The sequence below is a fragment of the Corvus hawaiiensis genome, chromosome 6 (assembly GCF_020740725.1).
Source record: "Corvus hawaiiensis isolate bCorHaw1 chromosome 6, bCorHaw1.pri.cur, whole genome shotgun sequence".
Lineage (NCBI taxonomy): Eukaryota > Metazoa > Chordata > Aves > Passeriformes > Corvidae > Corvus > Corvus hawaiiensis.
In genome coordinates this window covers 1,330,945-1,355,116 of record NC_063218.1, presented here as the reverse complement: position 1 = coordinate 1,355,116, position 24,172 = coordinate 1,330,945, and the positions used below count along the sequence as shown (strand labels likewise).

Sequence of the window (24,172 nt, the reverse complement as noted above, 5' to 3'; positions counted from 1 at the left end):
GGGATCCCCAAACTTTTAAACAAAGCTGAGCATCAGCTTCTTGTTCAAGTTTGTTTTCTCTGCTTGCCTCGTCAGGGCAGTGAATTCCCTTTGTAGGGAGCAGTTCAGGCAGAAGGATCCGAATTTTTTCCATGCTGAGTGGAAGAGGCTTTCCTGGTTTTATTTTGGGAGAATTTACTTGCCGGGAATGTTTTTTTCATATATTGAGGGGTAATTGAAACTCTCTTCCTCCCCCAGAAGTGTGTGATCCATCAGGAAAATGGGTTTGTGGAGCAGTTCAATTAAAAAAAGCTCCAGTTTCGAGTTATAAGCACTCCCTGCCTCTCCATGCTAATAAAGAGATTGAGAACCATCTGGAATAATTCTTGGATTTTCCCATAACACTATAAAAAGCTATAAAAAAGGTTAATTTTACATATCAATTTTTTTTTTTTTTTAATGGAAAATAAGCAGCATGCAGGAATGTTCTCCCCTTTTTACGTGCTCCACCACGATTCCGGTGTCAGTCAGCACGGAAGGAATGAAACCATCGGATTATCCCTCATGCAAAGGAATTTAGGGACCTGCAGCTCCTGCAATCCCACATTCGCAGGACTTGCAGTGTCCAGAATTCTTCTGTCACCTCTCCCTAAACCCGTGACTCTGTGTTGCCCCATAAATCCCATGGGAATGTTGGTGTATGATAAAAACCAGGAGTGATCATTAACCCAAACACAGGGAATTTGGGATTGTACATCCTGCTGATCCTTATTAGAGTATTATTTTGTTTTCCTTTGCATCTGTCAGATTGGGGAGCTTATATTCGACACATCCCAGAATCCCAGACTGGTTTGGGTTGGAAGGGACCTTAAATCCCAGCAAAATCCGTCCCCCTTCCATGGGCAGGGACACCTTCCACTATCCCAGGTTGCTCCAAGCCCTGTCCAACCTGGCCTTGGACAGTTCCATAGCTGGGTTATAGTGAGACTCGAGCGAGGAGAAATTCCCTCTTCCTTAAGGGTCCCTCCCCAAACTCCCAAACTCATCCCAGTTCAGCCATGACCCATCAGTCTTTTCCCACATTTTGTAACTTACTGGGAGTGATGGAATCATGGAATCATTTAGGTTAGGAATTACCTCCAAGAACATCGAGTCCAACCATTCCCCAGCACTGCCAAGGCCACCACTGCCCCATGTCCCCAAGTGCCACATCCACAGGGCTTTAAATCCCTGCAGGGATGGGAATTCCCCCACTGCCCTGGGCAGTTGTTCCAACACCTGACAATGATAAAATCCATCTCAGATTCCTGAGAAGAAAGGTTTCAGATACCCAAAACCTAAACAGGACCATCTGTGTTCCCTCTGGATGGATGGGATGGATGGGATGGATGGGATGGATGGGATGGATAGATCTGTGCATCCTGAAGTGGCCTCTCCCGCCTGGTTCCTTGTGTGACACATTCAGGTTGGATGGCACCTTACGGGACCTAGGACAGGTGATTTACAATCAATTTCCTTCCTTTTCCAGTCTCTGTAAGATTTTTTCCCCCATTGAGAAAGAAACTGGAATGTTGAGTGCTTGGACAAGTGAATATTGAGCTTTGCTCACTGCCAAGGTCATGGCTACAACTGGAGAAATATTCCCGCTGATCCCTCGGGATCCTGGAGTTTCGCAGGCAACTTTCACCTTCCACAGGTGGGAGGGAAAACCAGGATCACTGCAACAACCACGACTGGAATTTTTGGATGAATACGACCACAAAAGAGATTGAAGAAACACAAATTATTGAGAGAAAGAACAAAGAGCCTCAGCCCCTTCTCAGGAATGCTCAGATCTGCTGCACGCTCCAACTGCAAAGGGGAAAAACGAAGTGTTTGTGTCTGTAAATACCCTATAAAAACCTGTAATTGGATGTATTTCATGTAAATAGGATAACGAGGACATTTCAACGATCTCCACTGTTGTACATAACCCAAACTTGCTCTCTTCTTTTCCTACACCCCCACTGTAGATTGATTTGGGGTCATTGTCGAGTCTGTATCTGGTTGAGTTCCAAACTGCTCTCACTTTTACCTCAAGGGTTTCATGTTCTTTATGTACATTTTATAAAGAAAAAAGAAACCACTCTGGATTTTTGGGTACCTTTTCCATTGCCAGCAGTATTTTCTGTCTTTTCTGATGTTTTCTGCTCCGGGATCCACCGGGATGAAGGGGAGGGACGGGGTTTGGTGGGGGATATTCCTCGTTCTATATGTCCCTGCCCTCCTGGGAAAGTAGGAATGTGTTTCCTTATCCCTCCACCTCTTGCTAAGTACTGAAAGGTTTTAATTAGAGCAGGAAGAGACTGGGCCACCCTCTTCCCTACTGGGGCCAGTCCTTCCCTTGACTGGTCCCAGGAGAATTTTTCCAGCTTCATGGACAATTGAGGGTCAAAATCCATTTCTTTGGTTTTCCATAATTCCCATTTAATCCCTGGGAAGCAAACCAAGAACATCCTGCATGAGGATGTGTGTGTGCCTTGTCTTGGAGCACTCCTCCTGTGCCGTGTGGGAATAGAGGGATGGGCACATGGAGCTCTCCTGGGAATCTCAGCCTGTGTGTAACGGGCTCGTGCAGCACAGCACCCCTGGATCACTGCATGATGATCCCAAACTTCTCATGGTTGTTGGATACATCGTTCAGTGTGGAGGTTGCCCATCAGGAATTCTACGGTTGACGTCCATTCTCTGCTGCACGCATGGCCTGGGTATTCCTGGTTTTTTCCTGCTCTTCTACTGGGACTAAATCTCAGAATCATGGAATTGTTTAGGTTGGAAAAGCCCTCTGGGATCATCGAGTCCAACCATTGCCCAGCACTGCCAAGGCCACCACTGCCCCTTGTCCCCAGGTGCCACATCCACAGGGCTTTAAATCCTGCCAGGGATGGGGACTTCAAACCTCCCTGGGCAGCTGTGTCAGGGCTGGACAGCCCTTTCCACGAAGAAATTCTTCCCAGTATCCAAATGAAGCCTCCCCTGGCCCAGCCTGAGGCCGTTCCCTCTCCTCCTGTCCCTGTTCCCTGGCAGCAGAGCCCGACCCCCCCGGCTGCCCCCTCCTGTCAGGGACTTGTGCGGAGCCACAAGGTCCCCCCTGAGCCTCCTTTGCTCCAGCCTGAGCCCCTTTCCCAGCTCCCTCAGGAACTCTCCAGCCCCTTCCCAGCTCTGTTTTTGTCCCTGGACATGCTCCAGTCCCTCCATGTCCTGTTCCTGGGGATCCCAAACCTGTCCCCAAAGTGCCACTGTCCATGTTGGTCTGTGTGGGGACAAACCTTCCTAGAACCCTTCAGGATTTTCCTGTGGGTGAAATGAGACCATGGTAATAAAAGCACACTTTGTTCTTTGTCATGTTTTCCTGTATTCCCTTGTTTCCTGTTTTTCCTGCCTTTTTCCATCACGGAAAAGGCCTCCATGATTTTCCACCATGGAAAACGCTCCCATCATTTTGCTGATTGGATCGGTGACTGTCAGCTGTCAGTGTGACCACACATCCAAATGGATTCCTGAGGGAAAACTCAGAGTTCCCAGAGGAGTCTTGCTCTCCACAGGTGGTGACAAACAGCAGCACACTGGAATTCATGGCTTAAAAAAGAGAAACTTTTCCATCTCTTGTTTTTCAGCCTAAAAAATCCCATTATCCCATTGGATCTCAGAACCTGAAGTCATTCCACAGGCCATTATCCCATCCTGGGGATATTCAGTGGTGACACTTACGGGGTGGAGAACTTCATCCCATTGATCTGCTCCATCTTCCCTCCTGGAAATTGGATTTTGGCTCCACATTGGGCCTGGAAGAGACCCAAGGGCACATCCCATGGATACAAACACAGCCCGTGTTATCCATGTTTCTGTTGGAATCATCGAATCCCTGAGGGTTTGGGTTGGAAAAGACCTTAAAGCTCATCTTGCCCATGGGCAGGGACACCTTCCAATATCCCAGGTTGCTCCAAGCCCCATCCAACCTCCCCTTTGGAATTACAGGAAATAAATTGGATTACACCCCAAGATTTGAACCTCACTGTCCCCATCCCACCCAATTCCATAAAGATTTGTGGAAGTTGGTTCACACAAACATCCGAGCAAAAATGTTTGATTTTGGCCATGTTCTCCCAGAAACTCCCAAACCAAACCAGTAACATCCAATCTATCTTTGGGATAGATTTTAACAGGTTTTTGGAAACTTTATCTGTGGGAAAAGGACCAGTGTGGGATAAAATGGGATCAAGCCTGGCCTGTAAAATGCATGGATGTGTGAATTCCTGCTCCTAATCCATTGGCAATTTTTGTGGAGTTGACATATTCCTGCTCCCTGGATGCAGCACTGCCAGGACTGTCAGATTTGTCTCCCTAGGGAATATTTTTGATTCCTCTTGGAGGTTTTTTTGGCATGTTGCCTTGTGGTTTTTTTCCTGCCAGGAGGCCAGGGGTGTATTTGCAAGGATTAAAGTATTACTGGAGTGGCTCCAGGCCTTTCCTAATCCCCATTATTCCCTGTAATCCCACCATGACACAATGCTTCTCTGACATCGCTTAATTATGCACTGCAAATTAATTGAAAAAAAAAAAAGCTGTAAAATGACATTCTGAGGAGGGATCTAAATCCCAATTTCTTTGGGATGCAGCAAAAATTGGTAGTTTTGCTGTGTTCAGTAATCCTTGACATTTCCATCCTAATTCCTCAGGGAACAAGGATTACACAACCTCCTGGGAATGGATTTTTGCAGGATCTCAGGCCTTTCATTTTAATAAATCTTGGAATGTTTGTCCCATTTCTAAGGGGCTTGAAGGGCAGTTGGGATCCCAGGAACAATTTAGAGGTGGGGTGGTTTTCTTGGGAATGAGGCACTGGCTAAGGGATTTTATGCCTGTTCCCTAGGGAGGCTGAGTTTGTAGGGAATATTCCTGGGAATATTTAGTGGCCATTAAAAAGTCCAGCCAGGAAAAATGCTTGGAGAGGGAGTTCATGGTTCAGGTTTTGCCCCTGGATCCCTGGAAGTGTTCCAGGCCAGGTTGGCCATTGGGCCTTGGAGCAGCCTGGGATTGTGGGAGGTGTCCCTGCCCATGGAATGGGTGGGATGGGATGGGATTTAAGGTCCCTTCCCACCCAAACCAGCCTGGGATTCTCTGGAATGGCCTGAAAATGCCAACAGCTCCAACCCTGCAATGCCTGAATTAAGGGATGTTGAGGAACAGTGGCCATGGAAAGGTAAGAATCCCTTGGAGTTCTATTATTATCATTTTTTCCCACTTTTTTTGCCACCAACCTCCTGGAATCAGTTCCAGCATCCATCAGGAGCTGAGGATTAGCTGAGGATCAAGCACTGCTAATTACACTGCTAATGAGGTGCTAATCAGGGACCCTAATGACTCCAGCACCACCACTCCAAAGCCATTCCAGGCTCCCAAATCCTGGTAGGATCCTGCTCCAGAGAGGTTCTGCCTTTGGCATCTGCACGGGGAAGGGCAGAAGGGATGGGAAAGGATCCAAAGAGATTTTGCATGGGGAGGGACAAAGTCAGGGCTGCAAAAGAGGAACTGAGAGGGGTCTGGGAAATCTGGGAGGGTCTGGAAAAGGAGTGGGAATGATTTTCCATGTTTCCCATAATTCAGAGGGAATCACTCAGCTGTAGAATAACTTTTGTTCCTAAGTTTGGCTCAATGGACAAATCACAGCCTCCTGTGTTGTCTGGCTGCTTTTTCCCACTTATTTCCTAGAAAATCCCACAGGCAGGGACACCTTCATTCCATAAAACATGGAATGGACAGGAATAGAATTGAATCATGGAATGATTTGGGTTGGGAGGGACCTTAAATCCCATCCCATCCCACCCCTGCCATGGCAGGGACACCTCCCACTGTCCCAGGCTGCTCCCAGCCCCAATGTCCAGCCTGGCCTTGGGCACTGCCAGGGATCCAGGGGCAGCCCCAGCTGCTCTGGCAATTCCAGCCCAGCCCCTCCCCACCCTCCCAGCCAGCAATTCCCAATTCCCAATCTCCCATCCAGCCCTGCCCTCTGGCACTGGGAAGCCATTCCCTGGCTCCTGTCCCTCCATGCCTTGTCCCCAGTCCCTCTGCAGCTCTCCTGGAGCCCCTTGAGGCCCTGCAAGGGGCTCGGAGCTCTCCTGGATCCTTCTCCTCTCCAGGTGAACACTCCCAGCTCTCCCAGCCTTTCCCCCCAGCAGAGCTGCTCCATCTCTCAGATCATCCTGGTGCCTCTGGATTTGCTCCAAATGGGATTTTTAAGCTCCATGGAGCAGCTACGACCTCACTCAAACCCCTGCAAGGTTGACACTTACAGGAACAAGAGCTCCTTGAGCATCCAAAGCCCTTTTTGCTGGGAATGCTTCTTCCACAGGCAGTTCCTGGCAGCTTTCCCACATGGCTTTGGGAGAGCTGGGAGTCCTGCAGCCACCCCCAGCCCACAGAGACAACCCCACTTTGGAGATGAAAGTTAAAAATCCCAGAATCCTCCTATTTCCCTCAGAATCCTCCTATTTCCCTGTGTTTTCTGGGAGATGATGGTGGTTTTATTATCCAGAGTGGAAGATCCTGCCGGGAGCTGCTGCCTCCCCCCTGGCAGCCCCGTGTCCCACCGAGCTTTGCCATCATTCTCACAGCGCTGTTGTTCCCAAATTTGCATCCCGAGCTCCTCTCAGGCAGCCTCATTATTCCCAACATTGAGCAAACTCCCCAGGACCCGTGTTCCCTACACGATGCTGTCCCAGATGTTCCCCGGACTGAATCCAATGGGAAATGCCAGGCTGCGCTTTCCATCAGGTGTCCTGATAAATAAATCTCTTTAATTAAAGGCAGCTCTTGATTTCTTTTTCAATCCAATCAAAGACTTTCTTATCTCTTGAGTGGTCAATCTGCCCAGCTTTATCTGCATCTCAGTATTCCTGTGTGTTCCGAGCCAGCAGGGAATGGGATCAGCAGGGAGAAGCCTCTTGCTGGGCGAGCAGCAGGACCCGTAATTCCAATTAGGAGGAGCTTTAGAGGCGGTTTAAGCCCCAGCTGGGCTCTCCCTGTGCCTGCAATCACCACCCATTAGCAAGGAAGATGATTTAGGAGCAAGTCTTGGAATATTTTCTCCATTGAAGCAAAAAAAGGATTTGGATTTGTCTCGTTCCTCATGTTCTGTGAAGAGAAGCGAGGCTGAGGACATTGACCCCCTGACATTATTGACCATTGACCACTGACCATTGACATTATTGACCCCTTGGAAGGGACATTATTAATTCCTGGAAGGGACATTATTCACCCTTTGGAAGGGACATTATAAACCCCTAGAAGGGACATTTTTGACCCCTGAAAGGGACATTATTAACCCTTGGAAGGGATGTTCACCCCTTGGAGGGAGATTTTTTAACCCTTTGGAAGGGACATTATTGACCCTTGGAAAGGGACATTTTTAACCCCTGGAAGGGACATTGTCACCCCCTTGGAAGAGACACTTTTAACCCTTGGAGGGGACACTTTTAAACCTTGGAGGGGACATTTTTAATTCCTGGAAGGGACATTTTTAACCTTTGGATGAGGTGTTTTTAACCCTTGGATGGGACACTGTTGACCTCTTAGAAGGGACATTATTAACCCTTGGAAGGGACATTATTGACCCCTCGGAAGGGACATTTTGACTCCTTGGAACAGACATTATTAACCCTTAGAAGGGTCTCTCCAAGGCTGATAGAATGAGGGGAAGGTGCAAAAGAACATCAGTGATGATTCCCAAGGGAATGGGAAGAACAGCCCGGAAGGAATGTTGGTAACATCCAGAGGAACAAGGACATGAAGGGAACAACCCCCATTGTCACCAGGAGTTCCTCAGCCTGAGGAGAGCTCCTGAGGGGGTCCCTCTGGGTGAATCCCAATCCATGTCCTGGTGCTGAATTTGGGCTGGGGCAACCCCTGGGATCAGTCCAGGCTGGGATGAGCAGATAGAACAGTCCTGGGAAAGGATTTGGGTGCTGTGGGTGAGAGCTGGAAATGCCCCATCCCAGAACCCTCCATGCCCTGGGCTGAGCCCCAGCGTGGGCAGCAGGAAAGGGATTGGGATTCTGCCCCTCTGCCCTGCTCTGGTGAGATCCCACCTGGAATCCTGGCTCCAGCCCTGGATCCAGCACGGGAAGGACCTGGAGCTGCTGAGAGAGTCCAGAGGAGGCACCAGGATGAGCAGAGGGATGGAGCAGCTCTGCTGGGAGGAAAGGCTGGGAGAGCTGGGAATGTCCAGCCTGGAGAGGAGAAGCTCCAGGGAGAGATCATTGTGGCCTTGCAGGAAAAATGGAGAGGGAGGATTTCCAAGGGCTGGAGGGCCAGGACACAGGGAATGGCTTCCCAGTGCCAGAGGGCAGGGCTGGATGGGAGATTGGGAATTGGGAATTGCTGGCTGGGAGGGTGGGCAGGGGCTGGGCTGGAATTGCCAGAGCAGCTGGGGCTGCCCCTGGATCCCTGGCAGTGCCCAAGGCCAGGCTGGACATTGGGGCTGGGAGCAGCCTGGGACAGTGGGAGGTGTCCCTGCCATGGAAAGGGGGTGGAACTTTGAAGTCCCTTCAATCCCAAACCATTCCATGATTCTGTGATGTTTAAGGTGATGGTGTAGCTGTCACATCCCAAATCCAGCCCAAATCCTTCCATGATTCTGTTGAAATCCATCCCATTCCATGATCCTTTTTGACTTGGGGGAGGAAAAACCTCTCCATGACCTCCCACCTCATTGACATGACAGGAGATCAAAGCCTGCCTTGCCCTAAACATCTCTGATCTCGTGGAATCTGTGATTAGGATCCAATCTCCCGGCTCCAGGAAATTGCTTGCAGGTGCCAGGAAGGAATTCCCCTCCAGCCACAGCTGCCTGAGCTCCTCCTGCCTGTATGTGCCTGGGAAAAGCTGAAGCAGCAGGAATTTCCCTCTGGATGGGGTGGCTGTGCAGGCTGTCCTCCATGCTGCTCCTCCGGGATCCCTGCCAGGTGTTCCTGTTCCCATTTTCCGGGTGCTTTGGCAGATTTGCAGGGCAGGCAGGAATTCCTGGCCGGGTGGAACTAATCAGGATTGTCTGGGCCGGCCTGGCACAGGGCAGCTCCTCAATCCCTGCCCAGGCATCCATGGCCTCTTGGTCTCCCGTGGCACAGAACAGCTTCTCCTTCAGCAAAGAATGAAAGATTTCCGTGTCCTTCCTGCCAGGAGAGCGGCTATCGGGATTTCTGAGGGAGTTTAATGGGCTGTGACATTCTCGTTATGATCCAGGTGATCGGAGAGTTTAATCTGCACTTCAGTGTGGGAATTTCTCCTCGGAGCAGAAGTTGATTTTTCATGTGAGTAACCAGGCAGGAACTTTATTTGTGGTGGATAAAGGCAGGAATATTGTCAAGGAACGTGTGGTGCATTCCCAATGGGAATCAGGCTTTTATAAACCTCTGACACCAGGCCCTGCCTAGAAAGGACTTTTCCAGGTGGATTTTTTAACAGGACAAGAGGAAACGGCCTCAAGCTGTGCCAGGAGAGGTCCAGGCTGGACACCAGAAGGAATTTCTTCATGGAAAGGTTGTTAAACCTTCGAACAGGCTTTTTTCCTGATGGGAATTTTCCCCACTGACGGGAATTTTCCCCACTGACAGAATTTTTTCCCCACTGACAGAATTTTTTCCCCATTGATGGGATTTTTCCCCACTGATGGCTCAGACCTGGGGACCCAACGGGGTCACCCTGTGCCCAGAGAGACCTAAATCCCCTACGGGCTCCATGAAGGATCTCTCCAGCTTGTTTGTGTGCATGTAGCTGCTTCTCCATCATTCCATGCCTGAGTTTCCTAGGAAATCTGTCTCTTAGGAACTTCATCCAGGTTTTCCTCACCACTTCTGATCAGACTGAAGAGGATAAGGTGGAAAAGCTCATGTCCAACCTGCTCTTGTGGATCTTCTTGGGAGAAGAAGTGAAGTGAAGGATCCTCATGCCAGAAGGTGAAATCATGGCACGGGAATTCATGGAATGGTTCAACTTGGAAGGGATCACAGTGGATGATCTGATCCAAGCTCCCTGCTCCAGCAGGGCCATCACAGAGCACATGGCACAGGATATTCCGTGCTTTCTCCCAACGGGTCTCTTCCGGTGATGCCTTAGGATGACTCTGAATTCCGCCGGAAAATATTTTCCTTTTAGGACAAGTTCTTTCCAGGCTGTTCCAGCCTCTCCACAGCACAGGAAGGACCTGGAGCTGCTGAGAGAGAGCCCAGAGGAGGCACCAGGATGATCCAAGGGATGGAGCCCCTCTGCTGGGAGGAAAGGCTGGGAGAGCTGGGAATGTTCACCTGGAGAAGGGAAAGCTCCAGGGAGAGCTCAGAGCCCCTTGCAGGGCCTAAAGGGGCTCCAGGAGAGCTGGAGAGGGACTGGGGCCAAGGCATGGAGGGACAGGAGCCAGGGAATGGCTTCCCAGTGCCAGAGGGCAGGGCTGGATGGGAGATTGGGAATTGGGAATTGCTGGCTGGGAGGGTGGGCAGGGGCTGGGCTGGAATTGCCAGAGCAGCTGGGGCTGCCCCTGGATCCCTGGCAGTGCCCAAGGCCAGGCTGGACATTGGGGCTGGGAGCAGCCTGGGACGGTGGGAGGTGTCTCTGCCCAGAGCAGGGCTGGGATGGGATGGTTTGGAAGTTTCCTTCCATCCCAAACAATTCTGGGATGTTTGCAGGGTACTTTAGGAGCCACAGTGAAACCCAAGGGTTCCTCTGGTTCTCCCACACTCCTGGTGGTTCATCCCATGCCGCTGGAAGCCGGAAAACCCCCCCATCCCAGAGCTGGAGTTACATTTAAATATATGGCCTTTTTTTGTTCAACTTCCCTCACAGAGTTGTTTTCCAAAATAATTTATAGGGAAGTGTTAGAATGCAAATAATATCCTTTTTCTTTTCCATAGACTCATTCAACATTTCCATTTCCATTTCCCTCCGAGTTGATTTATGGGAATTCTCAGCAGCCTTATCCATAATTCATAAACAATCCCTATTTTTTTATATCCCTTAAGCTGCTTTGATTCCCTCTTCCATATCCTTGATTCTTTCCTCCTTTTCCCTGGAAAAAGTGGTGCTGTTGCTATGGGAACTTCTCCTTCCCACCAGTTTTTGGATTTTCTTTTTTTCCCTCCTTTTGCCTTTCAGAAGGAACTTTTGCTCCATGACTGGATCCTTTCCCTTCTCCCTCCCAGCTCGGCTGCTTCAACTGGGAAAAGCTTTTCCCAGGATCTTAGCAATGCAGGAGGTTCAGATTCTTTAATTCCTATTTTTGGGGGGGGGGGTTGGTTTGGTTTTTTTGTTTGGGTTTTTTTTGTGGTTTTTTTGTTTGCTTTTTTTATTATTTTTATTTTTATTAATTTAATTTTTTTTCACTTTTAAAACTTTTTTAAAATTTATTTATTGGTTCAGAGGGAGCTCTTGGGGGTTTTTTGGTTTTTATTTTAATTTGGTGAAGGTCACAAAGTCTTTGGAAAAGAAGAAGTTCAGGAAGAGGTGACAAAGCAACAGGAGAATTCCTGAGAGTGGGAAGAGAGCGTGGATGGGATGAGGTAAAAGCAACTTTGGAGCTTCCAGGAGCCGCTTAGGTGGCACCACCATCCCTCCAAGGTGCCACCACCACCTCTCCAAGGCCCCAGAAGAGCCTCCTTGGCAGATCCCATGTCCAGGAGGGCTTTGCACACCTTTTCCCAGGATTTGGGGCGGAGTTACAACATCCTGGGATTCTAGACCGGAGTCCAGGAGGTCACAGGAATTTCTCACCCTTTTGAAAGTGTCCCTCACCTGTGATGTCACTGCCATTGATCCCAAACCTGCAGTTAATTGCCAGTTAATTAATCATTAATCCACTTCAGCCCTCATTCGGCTTGTGATCCAAGCAGGTTTTTCCCTGAAATTCCCTCACACGGGATCAGAGTAAAGGATGGGATGGGATGGGATGGGATGGGATGGGATGAGATGGGATGGGATGGGATGGGATGGGATGCGATGGGATGGGATGCGATGGAATCGATGGGATGGGACGGGACAGGATGGGGATGGGATGGGATGGGATCAATGGGGTGGGATGGGATGGAATGGAATCAATGGGATGGAATCAATGGGATGGGATGGGATCTGATCCCCTCTGCTGCACCCTCAGCCTTTTGGAGATGTTGGTCCCAAATCCACCAGCTCATCCCACAATTCCAGCTGGGATGGACAGACAAGGAGGAGATTCCCAACCTGCCCAGTTTTCCAAGTGCCCGAGGAAAATGATCGAGTGGGATGAAGGACCATGTTCCAGGATGGAATTGGCCATCCAGCAGAAGGGACACGTTCCTACTTCCAGGGAAATCCAGCTGAGCCAAGTTATTCCCTGGTGGGATTTGTTTTGGTGGTGGCCACAGGTGTTTTCCCCACTGATGTCCAGCAGCTCCTCATGCTTGGAACCAGGAATTTCAGGCTCTTTGTGTATCTCCACCATTCCCAAGATCCATGAAATCAAAGGATGAATCTCTTGGCATTTCTCCAAATCCAAGATTTCCTGCTCAAGGAATCAAAGATTTCTCAGGTGAGATGGACCTGGAGAACAGAATTAAAACCACTGGAACAGAGCCAGAGTCACCTGGATTGCTTTAATTAATTAATTAGTTAATTATTGCTGCAATTAGGCTTGGAATGGCAAATTAAAATTAAAAAGCCAAACCCAAATAAAATAAAACCAGGAAGAATCCAAATGAATATTTCCAGTATGAAATGGATTGGGAACTTTCCATGAACCTCTGGTGGGGAAAAGCAGGCAATGAAATATTTTAATTTCTTTTTATCTGTGTTATTAAATATTAAAATAAAACACAGCATGAAATACCCTCCCTCCCCCCTGCCGGGAATCCTGAGATATTCCAAGCCACATTCCCAGCCTGGAATGAGCCTGGAAAACCCCTCAGTGTGAAACACATCCCACAAAAGGGCCTTTCCTTTTGCAGCCCAAAAAGAGCAGGACCAGGGTGACTTTATAAATAAATAAATAACTAAATCATCCATATCCAGGAGGAAAGGAAAATTCCCAATTCCCAAAGAGCCAGGCAGCAGGAAGGGCTTCATTTATTTGGGGCTGGAGGAGGAATCGGCCCCAAGGTTTCATTCCTCACCTCCAGCATTCCCAGAACTGGCCTTTACAAATATTTGTGCAGCACTAATTTGAGATTGTGAATTAATACTTAATTTAATTAGTGCTGCAGTCTCTGAGGAGCTGGCTGACACATGTTGGATGAGCACAACCTTGGCTTTTCCACCATGGATTTTGGAAGGTTTTTCCACTTCCTAAAGCGGAATCCAGCGGGGAGAATGTCACCTTTGTTGGAATTTCTGTTATTATTATTATTATTATTAGTGTTATTACAGTTATTATTACTATTATTATTGCTATTATTATTATTCCCACATGGATTTTTCCAGCCTCGGTGCAATGCCAGCTGCAGGTGCTGGTTGGATCAAATATTCCTGACCTGAGGAATTCCCAGCCTCAACTCCATGGAAGCAGGAGAGGTTTGGAGCAGGAATCTTGTGGCTGTTGTGGGATTTCCCTGTCTCCAGTTGAATTAATGAAGTGGAATCTGGGATCCTGGAGAATTAATCCAGGTCTGACGGCATTCCCCAAACTCCTTTGTGTGTCCTTAGGGGATTTTCAATTTTTTGGGAACTTCAAATGAGTAAAATAAATCCAGAGAAAATAATGGAGCTGGGAATGTTCACCTGGAGAAGGCTCCAGGGAGACCTCAGAGCCCCTTGCAGGGCCTCAAGGGGCTCCAGGAGAGCTGCAGAGGGACTGGGGACAAGGCCTGGAGGGACAGGAGCCAGGGAATGGCTTCCCAGTGCCAGAGGGCAGGGCTGGATGGGAGATTGGGAATTGGGAATTCCTGGCTGGAAGGGTGGGCAGGGGCTGGGCTGGAATTGCCAGAGCAGCTGGGGCTGCCCCTGGATCCCTGGCAGTGCCCAAGGCCAGGCTGGACATTGGGGCTGGGAGCAGCCTGGCACAGTGGGAGGTGTCCCTGCCCTGTCTTTTCCAACCTTAATGATTCCATGATTTTAAAGCAGAATGATTCCATTGGAAAAGAGTGTGGGAAAGGTGTATTGGGAAGTGTTTGCCACAGGTCAGTTATTAGAATTATTAGAACCCTAGATGTAGTTATTAGAATATTATTCTAACTATTATTCTAGTTATTAGAGTTCTGGATAATGATTATTAACATTAATATCAGTGTTATTAATATTTATTCATTAATTAAATGGTAGTTTATTATAATTAAATTAATTCTTATTGATATTAACAGTATGCAATGACCCTGCAATCTGGAATTTGTTGGCTCTAATGGACTCTCATGGCTGGGGAATCTGAACTCCTTGAGAGCTCTCTCTGTTTTCTTGAAAAAACCCAAAATCCAGCAAAATTTCCACAACAACCCAATTCCAGGCAGTGATGCTGATCCCGTGTCCCAGCCAGGGTTTGACATTCCAGGATTATCCTTGGGAACTGGTGACAGATTCCCTGCTTGTGAAGAGCTCTGACGGGTTTTAGAGCATGGGTCCAGGCTGGAAAAGTGGGAATTCCTTCATGGACACAGGTGCTGCTCCTGTGATGTATCCATGGTCCCAGTGAGCCCTGGATTTGGGAATATTCCCTGCTGAGGCACTCGGTGCTCCCCACAATGTTCTCCTCATTAAAAGGTGGGACCCCAAGCAGTGACCCCCAAACTGCTCCCATTTGGATCCTCCCTGTGTGGAGGAGACCCCAAGACTCCCTGGAATTGCAGGAAGGCCACGATTCCCTGCTCCCTTTCCATCAGCACTGGAATAGGCACTTCTTCCCGTGCCCAGGAGAGCTGGAGAGGGAATTTCAGCAGATAGAAACAGGGAATTCATCCCTCCCTCCTCCCAGAGCAGCAGGGGGAGTGTCCAGAGCTTCCCATCCTTCCTCCTGCAAATCCATGGAGCAACCGCCAATAAATGGATCAGGCAGCTCAAGGTTCATACTTCCAAAGGTTTTATTGGATTGTGTGCTTGAGGTATCATAGCATTTCCCTCGCCTGCTGCTAATTCCCGATGGAAAATCCCTGAAAGGGAAAGATTTTCCAGGCAACTTTCAGCGGGACTCAGCAAAACGTTTTAATGACGGATTCCTGCTTTTATTTCTGCTGAGGAGGCTGGGGCTGGAGACAGGCACATGGATCAGCAGGAATTGCAGGGCTCATAAATAAACCAGGACGAAATGAGATTCTTATTAAAAAAATGGATTTCTTTTCCTTTTTTTTTTTTACTTGCTTGAGATTTAATTTTTAAATCCAAAGGAAAGGGATGAAAGCATCCGTTAATTCAGCCCATGATGACTTCAGCAGAGAGAATGAAAAGGAAGACAAAATGTGCTTTTTCCTCCACGTATTTGTGAAATTCCTCAAGTTTTTCACAATTCCTAAGGCCAGGATGGTGTGGTCAGAATTCCTGGCTTTTCCTTATCACTCCATATTCGACTTGGGACAAATAAATAGAAAACAATGGATAATTCCTGCTATTTCCTGGTGCTGCCTGAAGCAACATGAATTTCTCCACTCCACAGCATCCCATATATTGTCCCATAAATAAAGAACAGGGTATTCCCTCCGAATGACACCATTCCCAATATTTCTGCCTTTCTGTGGAATTCAAATCCCTCCCTCAGCATAAAAACACCCAAGGAATGATTTTGTCACAGGCCAGGACAAGCTCTGAGTTCGAAGCTTCTCAGAAAAGCAAATGAAAAGATCCAAGGAAAAGAATTTAAGGGATAATCAGGAGAGGAATAATATAAGTTGGAAAGGCCAGGTTAAAGGCTGGGCTTGTTCCTGGGAGAACGGAATTCCCACCTGGCTCCAACTTCCTGTCAGGAATTGTAGGGAGCAAGATCGAATTCCTTTCTCTGTCACTGCAGTGGGTGGGGAACAGGGAAAAACATTTCAGATTTGGATTTTCCAAGATTTTTGGACTCTCAATGCCAGGATATTTGTGTAAGAAAATTGGAGGAATAGATTCCGGCCTTCCAGGACCTGAAGGATCTGCGGGAAAGATGGAAAGAGACAACTTCCAAGGGCAAGAAGGCTAAAACCCAGGCTATAAAGATATAACTGGTTTGAGAGAGGGAAAGCAGGAATCAAGGGATCTGGATGTCTCAACCCCATGGAAACATTAAATTAAATCCATTAAAACATCTATTAAATCCAGGCATTCCAATTCTCCATGAACACAAACTCCTGGCTGAGGGTTTATTAGGGTCCAGTTAAAATATCTGCGGATTATTTTCCTCCCTTTCTTACCTGTCCAAGGCACAGCCATTTCCAGGGAATGAGCAGCAATCCCATATTCCGTGAGCACTCTGACTTCCAGTATTTATTATTTCCCAGGGTGTATTTTCCCACCTCAAACATTTACATGGACATTTAGCACGGTTACTTATTCCAGAGAAAAAACTGCTGGATTTATCCAAATGTTATTATGTGCAGTAAAAAAACCCCTCATTTTCCCAGCCGAAGCTGTGGTTTTATCCCAGAAAATTGGGCTTTTTATTTATTTCATTTTCCTTCTCAGCAGTTCCCAGGAATGCAAAATGACAAAACAATTCCCAGTACAATAGAGGCGTTCTTGGGCTGCTGGAGTAACTCCTGGCAGTGGGAAGTTCATGGAAATCTCTGCTCTGGAGGTGGTTTCAGGAATGGCAGAACATCAAAAATGCATCGGAATTTTGCCTCCAATGTTGCCTGAAATCGCCTGGAAGTATCTGTGGATTTTCCCCCCAAAGAGCCCGGAAATGCAAATTAAAATTCAATAATTTGTTCATTACCTTCCCAAATGCAAATAACGTTCTCTAAACGCTTGGAAATAAATGTCATTGATCCTTGGGAGGCCGAGCAGCTCCGCAGCTGCCAGCACTCTCCCTCAGCTCACGGATTAATTGTGTTCCCTCTGCTGCCTTATTTCCACATGCCAAATTCCACATGTTCCAGGTGAAATTCACCTGAGGGGGAAACTTGACGTGCAGAGATATCGAATGGCTTCAGGTTCCACTGTGCAGAAGGTCCAGAATGACATCGTGTTATCCACACCCGCAGGACTGGACGCCCCTGCACGTCCCTGCCAGCCTGGAGAGGGGTCTGTGCTCAGTGGTGGGACGGTGACGCTCTGCAGGCCGAGCGGAGGGACCTTTGCAGATCCTGCTGCCCACCCTCACCGCAGCCAAAGTCGCTGGCAAAGGAGCCTGGATTCACTGCTCCACAGTTAGAAAGGCTTCTGCTCCTGAAACAGCTGAGAAAACAGGGGCTGATACAAACGAAGTGAATCGATAAAAAGCTCGGTATTCATGGACAGAAACTCTCTGACTAATTAAAGTTAGGAAGTGGTGTGTTAATTACAGGCGGGCGGCACGGGAGTCGCCTCCTAGAGACGTGGCAGCCCCTCACACGGTGATCTGCCCTCTGTTTATTTCACCAAGAGTTCCACGTTAATCCCATACGTATCTCCAGCACCTCCCAGCCCCGCTTCCCATTAAAATGCGGTTATTAGTCCTGTGCACGTGCGCAGTTCTTTTCTTGATTTGGGCCGTGGTCTGGATTTGAGCCAGTGGTCTTGAAAGATGAAGTCGGGGATCTCTTCGTCACCATGAACTTCCTACCTGCTGTTGTGGGCAAGCCTCGGGAAGCCTTCTGGAGACGGTCCATGCCTCGTGCCTGTGTTTGATCACGCAATCTGGGTGCTGGCATGATTCCATCAGCTTCTTTTGTCCTCAGGACAGTTCACGTACTGTAAGCAAAGTTTCAGACAGGCACATAAGGGTAAATAGCACTGTACTTCTTGGCTAAGTTCCTAACTCTTCGTTGACTTATCTTTAGGTTCAATCAGTACAAATGGCTTCTGACTCTTGGCTAAAAGTTTAACTCTTCATAATCTTAACTCAGAAGATGATGTCGTTTAAATGATTTTCTCCTGTGCTTATTATCTACACAGTTGGTAACCCTGGCTCAGGTTCAGAACCAGATTTTACATGTGATTCTAGTCCAAAGTGTATCCAAAGACATTCATTTGGATACAGAACTAATAACTGACATGTCAATCAGAGTGAAAAGATCCACAAAGTTTGTTTACAATTTGAGAACTGACTCAGATCTTACACTGGATAACATTCCAAGGTGATTGTATCTGCCCCGCCCTGGTTTCACAGTTACCAAACTGGCCCTGGACTAAAGATTGTTTATAATGATTGTAATTACAATTCTTGTTCATAGATCTATACTGCTGTTAGACACATCTTGTTAGTAGATGTTTAGAATATTTAGAAGAGAGTCTCGACGAGGTAGAGGCCTTGTCAAGCCTCTGAAGTGGGGAAATGAAGCCTTGGGTTTTAACTTTCCTGTTTCTCAGACCCCGCAGTGCCTGGTGTGTGACTCTGCAGTTCCTTGTACCCTGTTCACTGCTGCTCTCTGTGCCAGGCACACAGAACAAAGCCTCTCCGGGCCTGCTCTCCAAGGACACCCAGACCGTCCTAGGCCCAAAAGTATAAACCAAAAGCCTCTACAGGGGGGCAAGCTTGGGGAAATTACATCATTAACTGAAGCTTGAATTGGAGAATGAACCCTGCTGTGCAAATGAACCCAACCTATAAAAGTGTGAAGAACTCGTGACCTGGGATGGGACAAACACCTGGGAAGCTACAAAATCTTGGGAAAAGACCAAACTGAGATTTACGTAGCTGCAGGAAAAAATCTCAGGAATTCTGTGGGGAAAAATCCCAAAAATAAAGAAAACAGAGCTTTGAAAGTTTGACAATTCTGATAGAAATATTTTAAAAAGTCTAAATCATGGAAATATTTATTTTAAAACCTGATTTATTCTCTGCCTTGAATGAGCTCATTCTAATTGAGTGGAGAATTCCCAGTTCCTGGTGGATCCCTGGGATAATTTCACCACATTATGCCACACTGGAGATGTCAATAATCTGAAACCCAAGATTTCCCTCTCTGAGTTTCAAAGCTCAGCCGATGCCCCAGGCTTCCAAACCCAGTAATTTTATTTTAATTAAAAAGTGTTCTGCCGCTGGAAATCGCTTCCCTGGCTGTTTCCATCTTGGAAACAGCAGGAGCATGGGAAGAAGCTCAAGTCTATTTTTATTTCAGAGTAATTCCCATGGCCAGGGAAAAGTCAGGAATTATTCCAGTGCTCCTGTGCTGGCACAACTACAGACGTTGGGAAAACGGGAAGAGGTTTCATTGGAATTAAACCACAAAGACAGCCCAGCCCGAGCCCAGTTTGTAATTCTGGGTACAGTGGACTAAACTTTCTTGTTCAGCCTTACGCCAAGTCTAAAATTAAGTCAGATAAAATGATAATTATTAATAATTTCCATCTTCGTACAGCCATTTTTTTGCTGGATAGTGTAGAAGAGACTTAAATTGAGCTTATTAAAGAAGAAAACCAAGTTCATTGGACTCCACTCTCCAAATGAACCCAAATTATTTTAATTATGACTTTCCTAATTTACGTACCAACTGGTTTTAAATGGTTTTGGTGGTGCTGACGGATTTTTTTGCTTGTTTTTAATAAATAGATATTTAAACCCAACGTATTTCTAATTAAAACACATTTTCCTCATGAGCTCAGAACCACCACCACCCAAAGCAGCCTGACCTGTGCTGGAAGCTGAGCGGGGTGTCCAGGCCAGCCTAAACCTCCAGACGGCTAAGGATCACATCAGGAGCTTGGAAAAATTGTGGGAATCGCCAGTTCTTAGGGAAGCACCTGGGCTGATCACTGCGTTGGCTTCAGTAGAGATCCGACAAATTCTTCAGGTCAAGGAGAAAAAAAAAAAATTAAAAATACTGCTATTAATAATTTAAAAATGGTAGCTCCTCCTATGGGCAAGAAGGGAATCAAACCCCTCAAACATTTTCCCCCTGGCCTTGTTTGGACTCACACAATAAAGGCAACAATTCCTGCTTTGAAAACAGAAGAAGATCGATGGGTTGCGGACGTTTATCCCAGTTAGGAACAGTGGAACCAGTTTCCAAAGAGTTTTAGACAAGAAAGGCAAAATTCCCTCTGGAATCTCCTTGTGAGCTCTGTACCCTGCCCAGGGGAGCTGTGTCACCTCCAGGGACGGGATTTTTGGGATGTTCTCCAGGAGAACAACTTGGGAGAACGTTACAGCTTCCCATGGAAAGTGCTTTCCTTACTGGATGTCAGCTCCATCCATCCATGGATCCATGGATCCACCCATCCATGGATCGATTGATCCATCCATCCCTCCATCCATCCATCCCTCCATCCATGGATCGATCGATCCATCCATCCATCCATCCATCCATCCATCCACCCATCCGTCAGAGCACTCAGGTGAGGGAAGGAGCTGGAATTCTTGCCTGACCATCTCAAAAGCACATTTTTCTCCTGGAGATACTCAGGAAATACGGGAATGAGGCTTCTGCAAAGGTGGGAATGTCCCTTTCCAGCTCAGCTGGAAAACGAGGATTCAGAGCCTCAGGATCTCTTCTTTTCCATGTGCTGAGGCACTTGGGGAGGATCCAGGTGAGAAACTGGAGCTAAAAGTGAAATCAGGAACAGGAAAAGCAGTTCAGGTGGGCTGGAAGTTGGGGAAGCAAAGCAAAGCAATTCCAGCAAGAATGAATTCCTAAAAAAAGAAATCAACCTCAAGACACAGTAAGTATTTATAATAAATGAGCATAATATGAAAGAATAAACAAGATGAGTGAAATAATGCAGGAATTAAGGCAGTTCCCTCTGAACAAGCCAAAAGATGAGTGGATGTGGCACTTCCCAATATGGATTAGAAGTGGGATTGGTCAAGGGTTGGATTTGATGATCCCAGAGGACTTTTCCAGCCTTAAGCTGATCACTCAGCCCCAAGCTGGGGAAGCACCTCTGGAGGCTTCTTCCTTCCTGCACATCTTTTTTTGGCTGCTTTTTCCTTGGAAAAGGAGCTTTGGGCTGTGCTGGTTATTCCTCAACCAAAGCACGTGTGGGGTAGATCCCTCTCCCTCCCCTCAGCAGATTTACAGGACTGCTGCATTCCTTTTTTATTTGAAAGTTCATTTTTCACAGGGATGCAGAACATGAGAGCCAATCCCAGGAGTTCACAGCCAGAGGTGGCTCTGGGATCCCTGCCAGCTTCAGGAGATCCCAGGCTCGGGGTGAGGGCTTGGGAGCATCACAGGGTCTGTCTGTGGAGGTGAGGAGATCCTAAAAAAAGCTAGCCACAAATTCCCAAGGAATTCCCAAGGAATCCAAAGTCAGCTCTTGGCTCCTGCCCTGGCTGGTATCCATCCATCTTCCTCACCCAGTCCCAGGTAGATCCCAGCAAAAAGTCACTTCAGTTGGAACAGCAGGAGCTGGAGGATGGGGATGAGTGGTTGAGCTGTACCTAAGCAGAGGCTGGATAAAACCAACCTGGAATTTAGGGAGTATCCAGGCTGGATTGCAGGTTTAGAGTCAATACAAGGAGCCACATGGCTTTGGCTGCCTGTGCTGGTCCAGAGGCAACAACCCAGAGCTTTTCTGCTCTGAAACTTCCCAAATTCCATTTATTTCAGTTATTTATGCCTGGAGTTTTCCAAAGGAATCTCAGCCAGGCCAGGAGTTGTCCCCATGTTCTACTCACTCATCTCAGGTGCACAACAAGGGGTTTGGTGGAGCTGACTTCAGAAATTTGGGGGGTTTTGTACACAAATCAAACCCCACGTTCTGCTCACTCATCTCAGGTGCACAACAAAGGGTTTGGTGGAGCTGTGGAAGTGTCTTGGTTCAGAGGGAAATTCCTCTGTTTATTTTCATTGCAGTTCCCTGGATAAATTTATCGAGGTCACCAGGATGGGAAGGACTCCCTGGCTCCATGAGGGTGGGATCAGCATTCCAGGCAGGTGGGAATCCCTCCCCAGCTGCCCACAGCAGGGCTGGGAACTGGCAGAGGAAATGGGCTCTGCTGCAAGGAAAACAGGGAAAAAATGTGCCTGGGAATTTGGTGGGACTTCAGGGATCGAGTGGAGCAGAAATGGTGCAGAGCCCTCGAATGGGCTGAAAAATAAAAATCTTCCACTTCAGTTCTCAATGACCTGAAAATAAATATCTCGATAAGCTCATCTTTGATATTTGGGGGAGGGTGAAATTCCCAGAGATAATTTCAGTGCTGGAGAAACAATTTCTCATTCAGCTGGAATGAAACGCTGGGGGAAAAAAAAACATTCCCTCAAAGAAAATGATCCTTTGTAGCTGCCATGAGCAGGGAATCAGGAGGGAGCTGAATTTTAGGAGTGGATCAAATGTCCAGCCTGGTCTCAGGGTCAGCCTAATTTGAATATTCCTATTTTTTTTGTAGTTCCCTATGCATTTTTTCCAAGTCTTTTCAAAGGAAGGAGGATGCAGGGATGAAAGGGAATTTTTCCTTGCACTTTGGTGGCTTTTACCCCACTACAGCTCATCTTTTACTCAACAAAGCTGATTTTAAAATGATTTTTAATGGTTTTTCAGGTGCTGAGATGTAGAACAAACTAATTAGGCCTGGTGACAAATGACCTTGCGGATCCTTCTCCTCGATCCCTGTTTTCCCTTCACCTTTAAAGCTGGGAATAGAAATAATAGGGAAGAGTTCTGTAATAATTGAGGTGAAGGCTGTGGTTTGTTCACTCCAAGGTGATTGTGGCTTGGGTTGTTTATGGAAATGCAGGATTTAAGAGATGGGGAAGGGAAAGGGATAATAATTAAAATATTCCATTTTCCGTGATTTTTCTGGGCTCTGGGGAGAGGGGAGGGGCTGAAATGGAAAGGTCCATAAAGCAAGTATGTTACCATGGATAGGATCCATGAAAACACCCCAAGTCCCTCAGTTCAGCAATCCCTTTGGATATTCCTTCCCTCTAAATTTATTTTCCTGCTCTCCAAGACTATCCAATTAAAAATAAGACAAAAAGAAGCCTGGAAGGACACACATCTACCAAAAAATATTATTCCCAAAATTATGATTTTTTCCGAGAAAAAAAATTGCTGTTCTGAGCCTTTGGTCAGGCTGGGATTTTTCCCTTTTCCATGGTTTTGAAGGGAAGTCACCATCCTACACTTTGGCATCCATAAAAAAGGGATTTAAAGGTTCTTACCTTGAACTCACGCCCAGTCCCAGGAAAATATTGACAGCAAACTCCAGATCCTGAGGGATAAAGGATCTTGTTGGGTGGTGTTGGTCTTTCCTTGGCTTCATCCATCTGGAAAAAAAGATGGAGACAATGGGATATTTCCTTTTTAAAGCTGGTTAATGGCACTTGTATCAGCTGTGGTGTCACTTCCAAGCTCTTGGCTACCACCAGAATAATTTGGGGTATTTCCTGGGGAATCCTCCACTGGAAGCTGGTCCAGATTCTTGGAATAAAGATTTTAGCCCAGGATATACTTAGGAAGGAATTTCTGGCTGGGAGGGTGAGGAGGCCCTTGCAAAGGGTGCCCAGAGAGGTTGGGAATTCCTCATCCCTGGAACGTCCAAGGCCAGGTTGGATGAGGCTTGGAGCAGCCTGGGATAGCAGAAGGTGTCGGGGTGGAACTGGATGGGCTTTGAGGGCCCTTCCAACCCAAAGCATTCCATGAAACCAAAACAAAAATCAAAAAATGCTGTCTGAAGGACTCTCCAGCTGATTGGGAAATTTGAACTCTCCAGCTGATTGAGCGTGTGACAAGGAAAAATCTGGAATACTGCAATATAGAAAGCAGAATTCCAATCGAAACTTGACAAAACAATTGGTCTTGTTTCCAGCAGGAAACACAGTTTGCAACGTATTTAAATCCTGACAAGCTCCATCTGCTCCAACTCTGCTTCCCGATAATTTAATTACACCAGGTATCCGTGCCTGAGCCGTTCCCAGCATCAGGAGTAAAGGATTCATTAGCAGTGCCCTCCATGTGCTGTTTGTTCCTTCTCCTTTCCCTGGGATTTCCATCAGCTCCTTCCAAAGATTTATGTTCTGACAATCTCCATCTGGGCTGCTCTAATCCCATTTTCTGGGATGTGTTTGTTGTGTTCCAGGGAGAGAGGGAAGTTTCAATCTTCCTTTGAGGAAGGGGAGCAGCTTTCTAAAAGCTTGGGAAGACATGGAATTCCATG

The 24,172-nt window shown here is 47.2% G+C and overlaps 1 protein-coding gene and 1 long non-coding RNA gene across 6 annotated transcripts in view; both read left to right on the top strand.

Annotated features, from left to right (window-relative positions):
• The window catches only part of MDGA2 (MAM domain containing glycosylphosphatidylinositol anchor 2), a 233,286-nt gene extending 228,236 nt beyond the window's left edge, over nt 1–5,050 (top strand). The window contains exon 17 of the mRNA XM_048307676.1: nt 3,636–5,050. Within this exon, the coding sequence (XP_048163633.1) occupies nt 3,636–3,640 (5 nt within the window). The 3' untranslated portion in view covers nt 3,641–5,050. The remainder of the gene's footprint in view (nt 1–3,635) is intronic.
• A 15-nt stretch (nt 5,051–5,065) lies between these two features.
• Nucleotides 5,066–18,559, top strand: LOC125327785. Of its 5 annotated transcripts, XR_007204368.1 has the most exons (5): nt 5,066–5,221; nt 11,161–11,260; nt 12,155–12,565; nt 13,453–13,635; nt 14,328–18,559. It is a non-coding gene; the product is annotated as an uncharacterized LOC125327785 (long non-coding RNA). The 5 variants fall into 5 exon arrangements; XR_007204370.1 differs by lacking the exon at nt 5,066–5,221 and having other exon boundaries at nt 10,609–11,260; nt 16,615–18,559; XR_007204369.1 differs by lacking the exon at nt 5,066–5,221 and having other exon boundaries at nt 10,609–11,260; nt 16,612–18,559.
• Nucleotides 18,560–24,172: the final 5,613 nt, after the last annotated feature.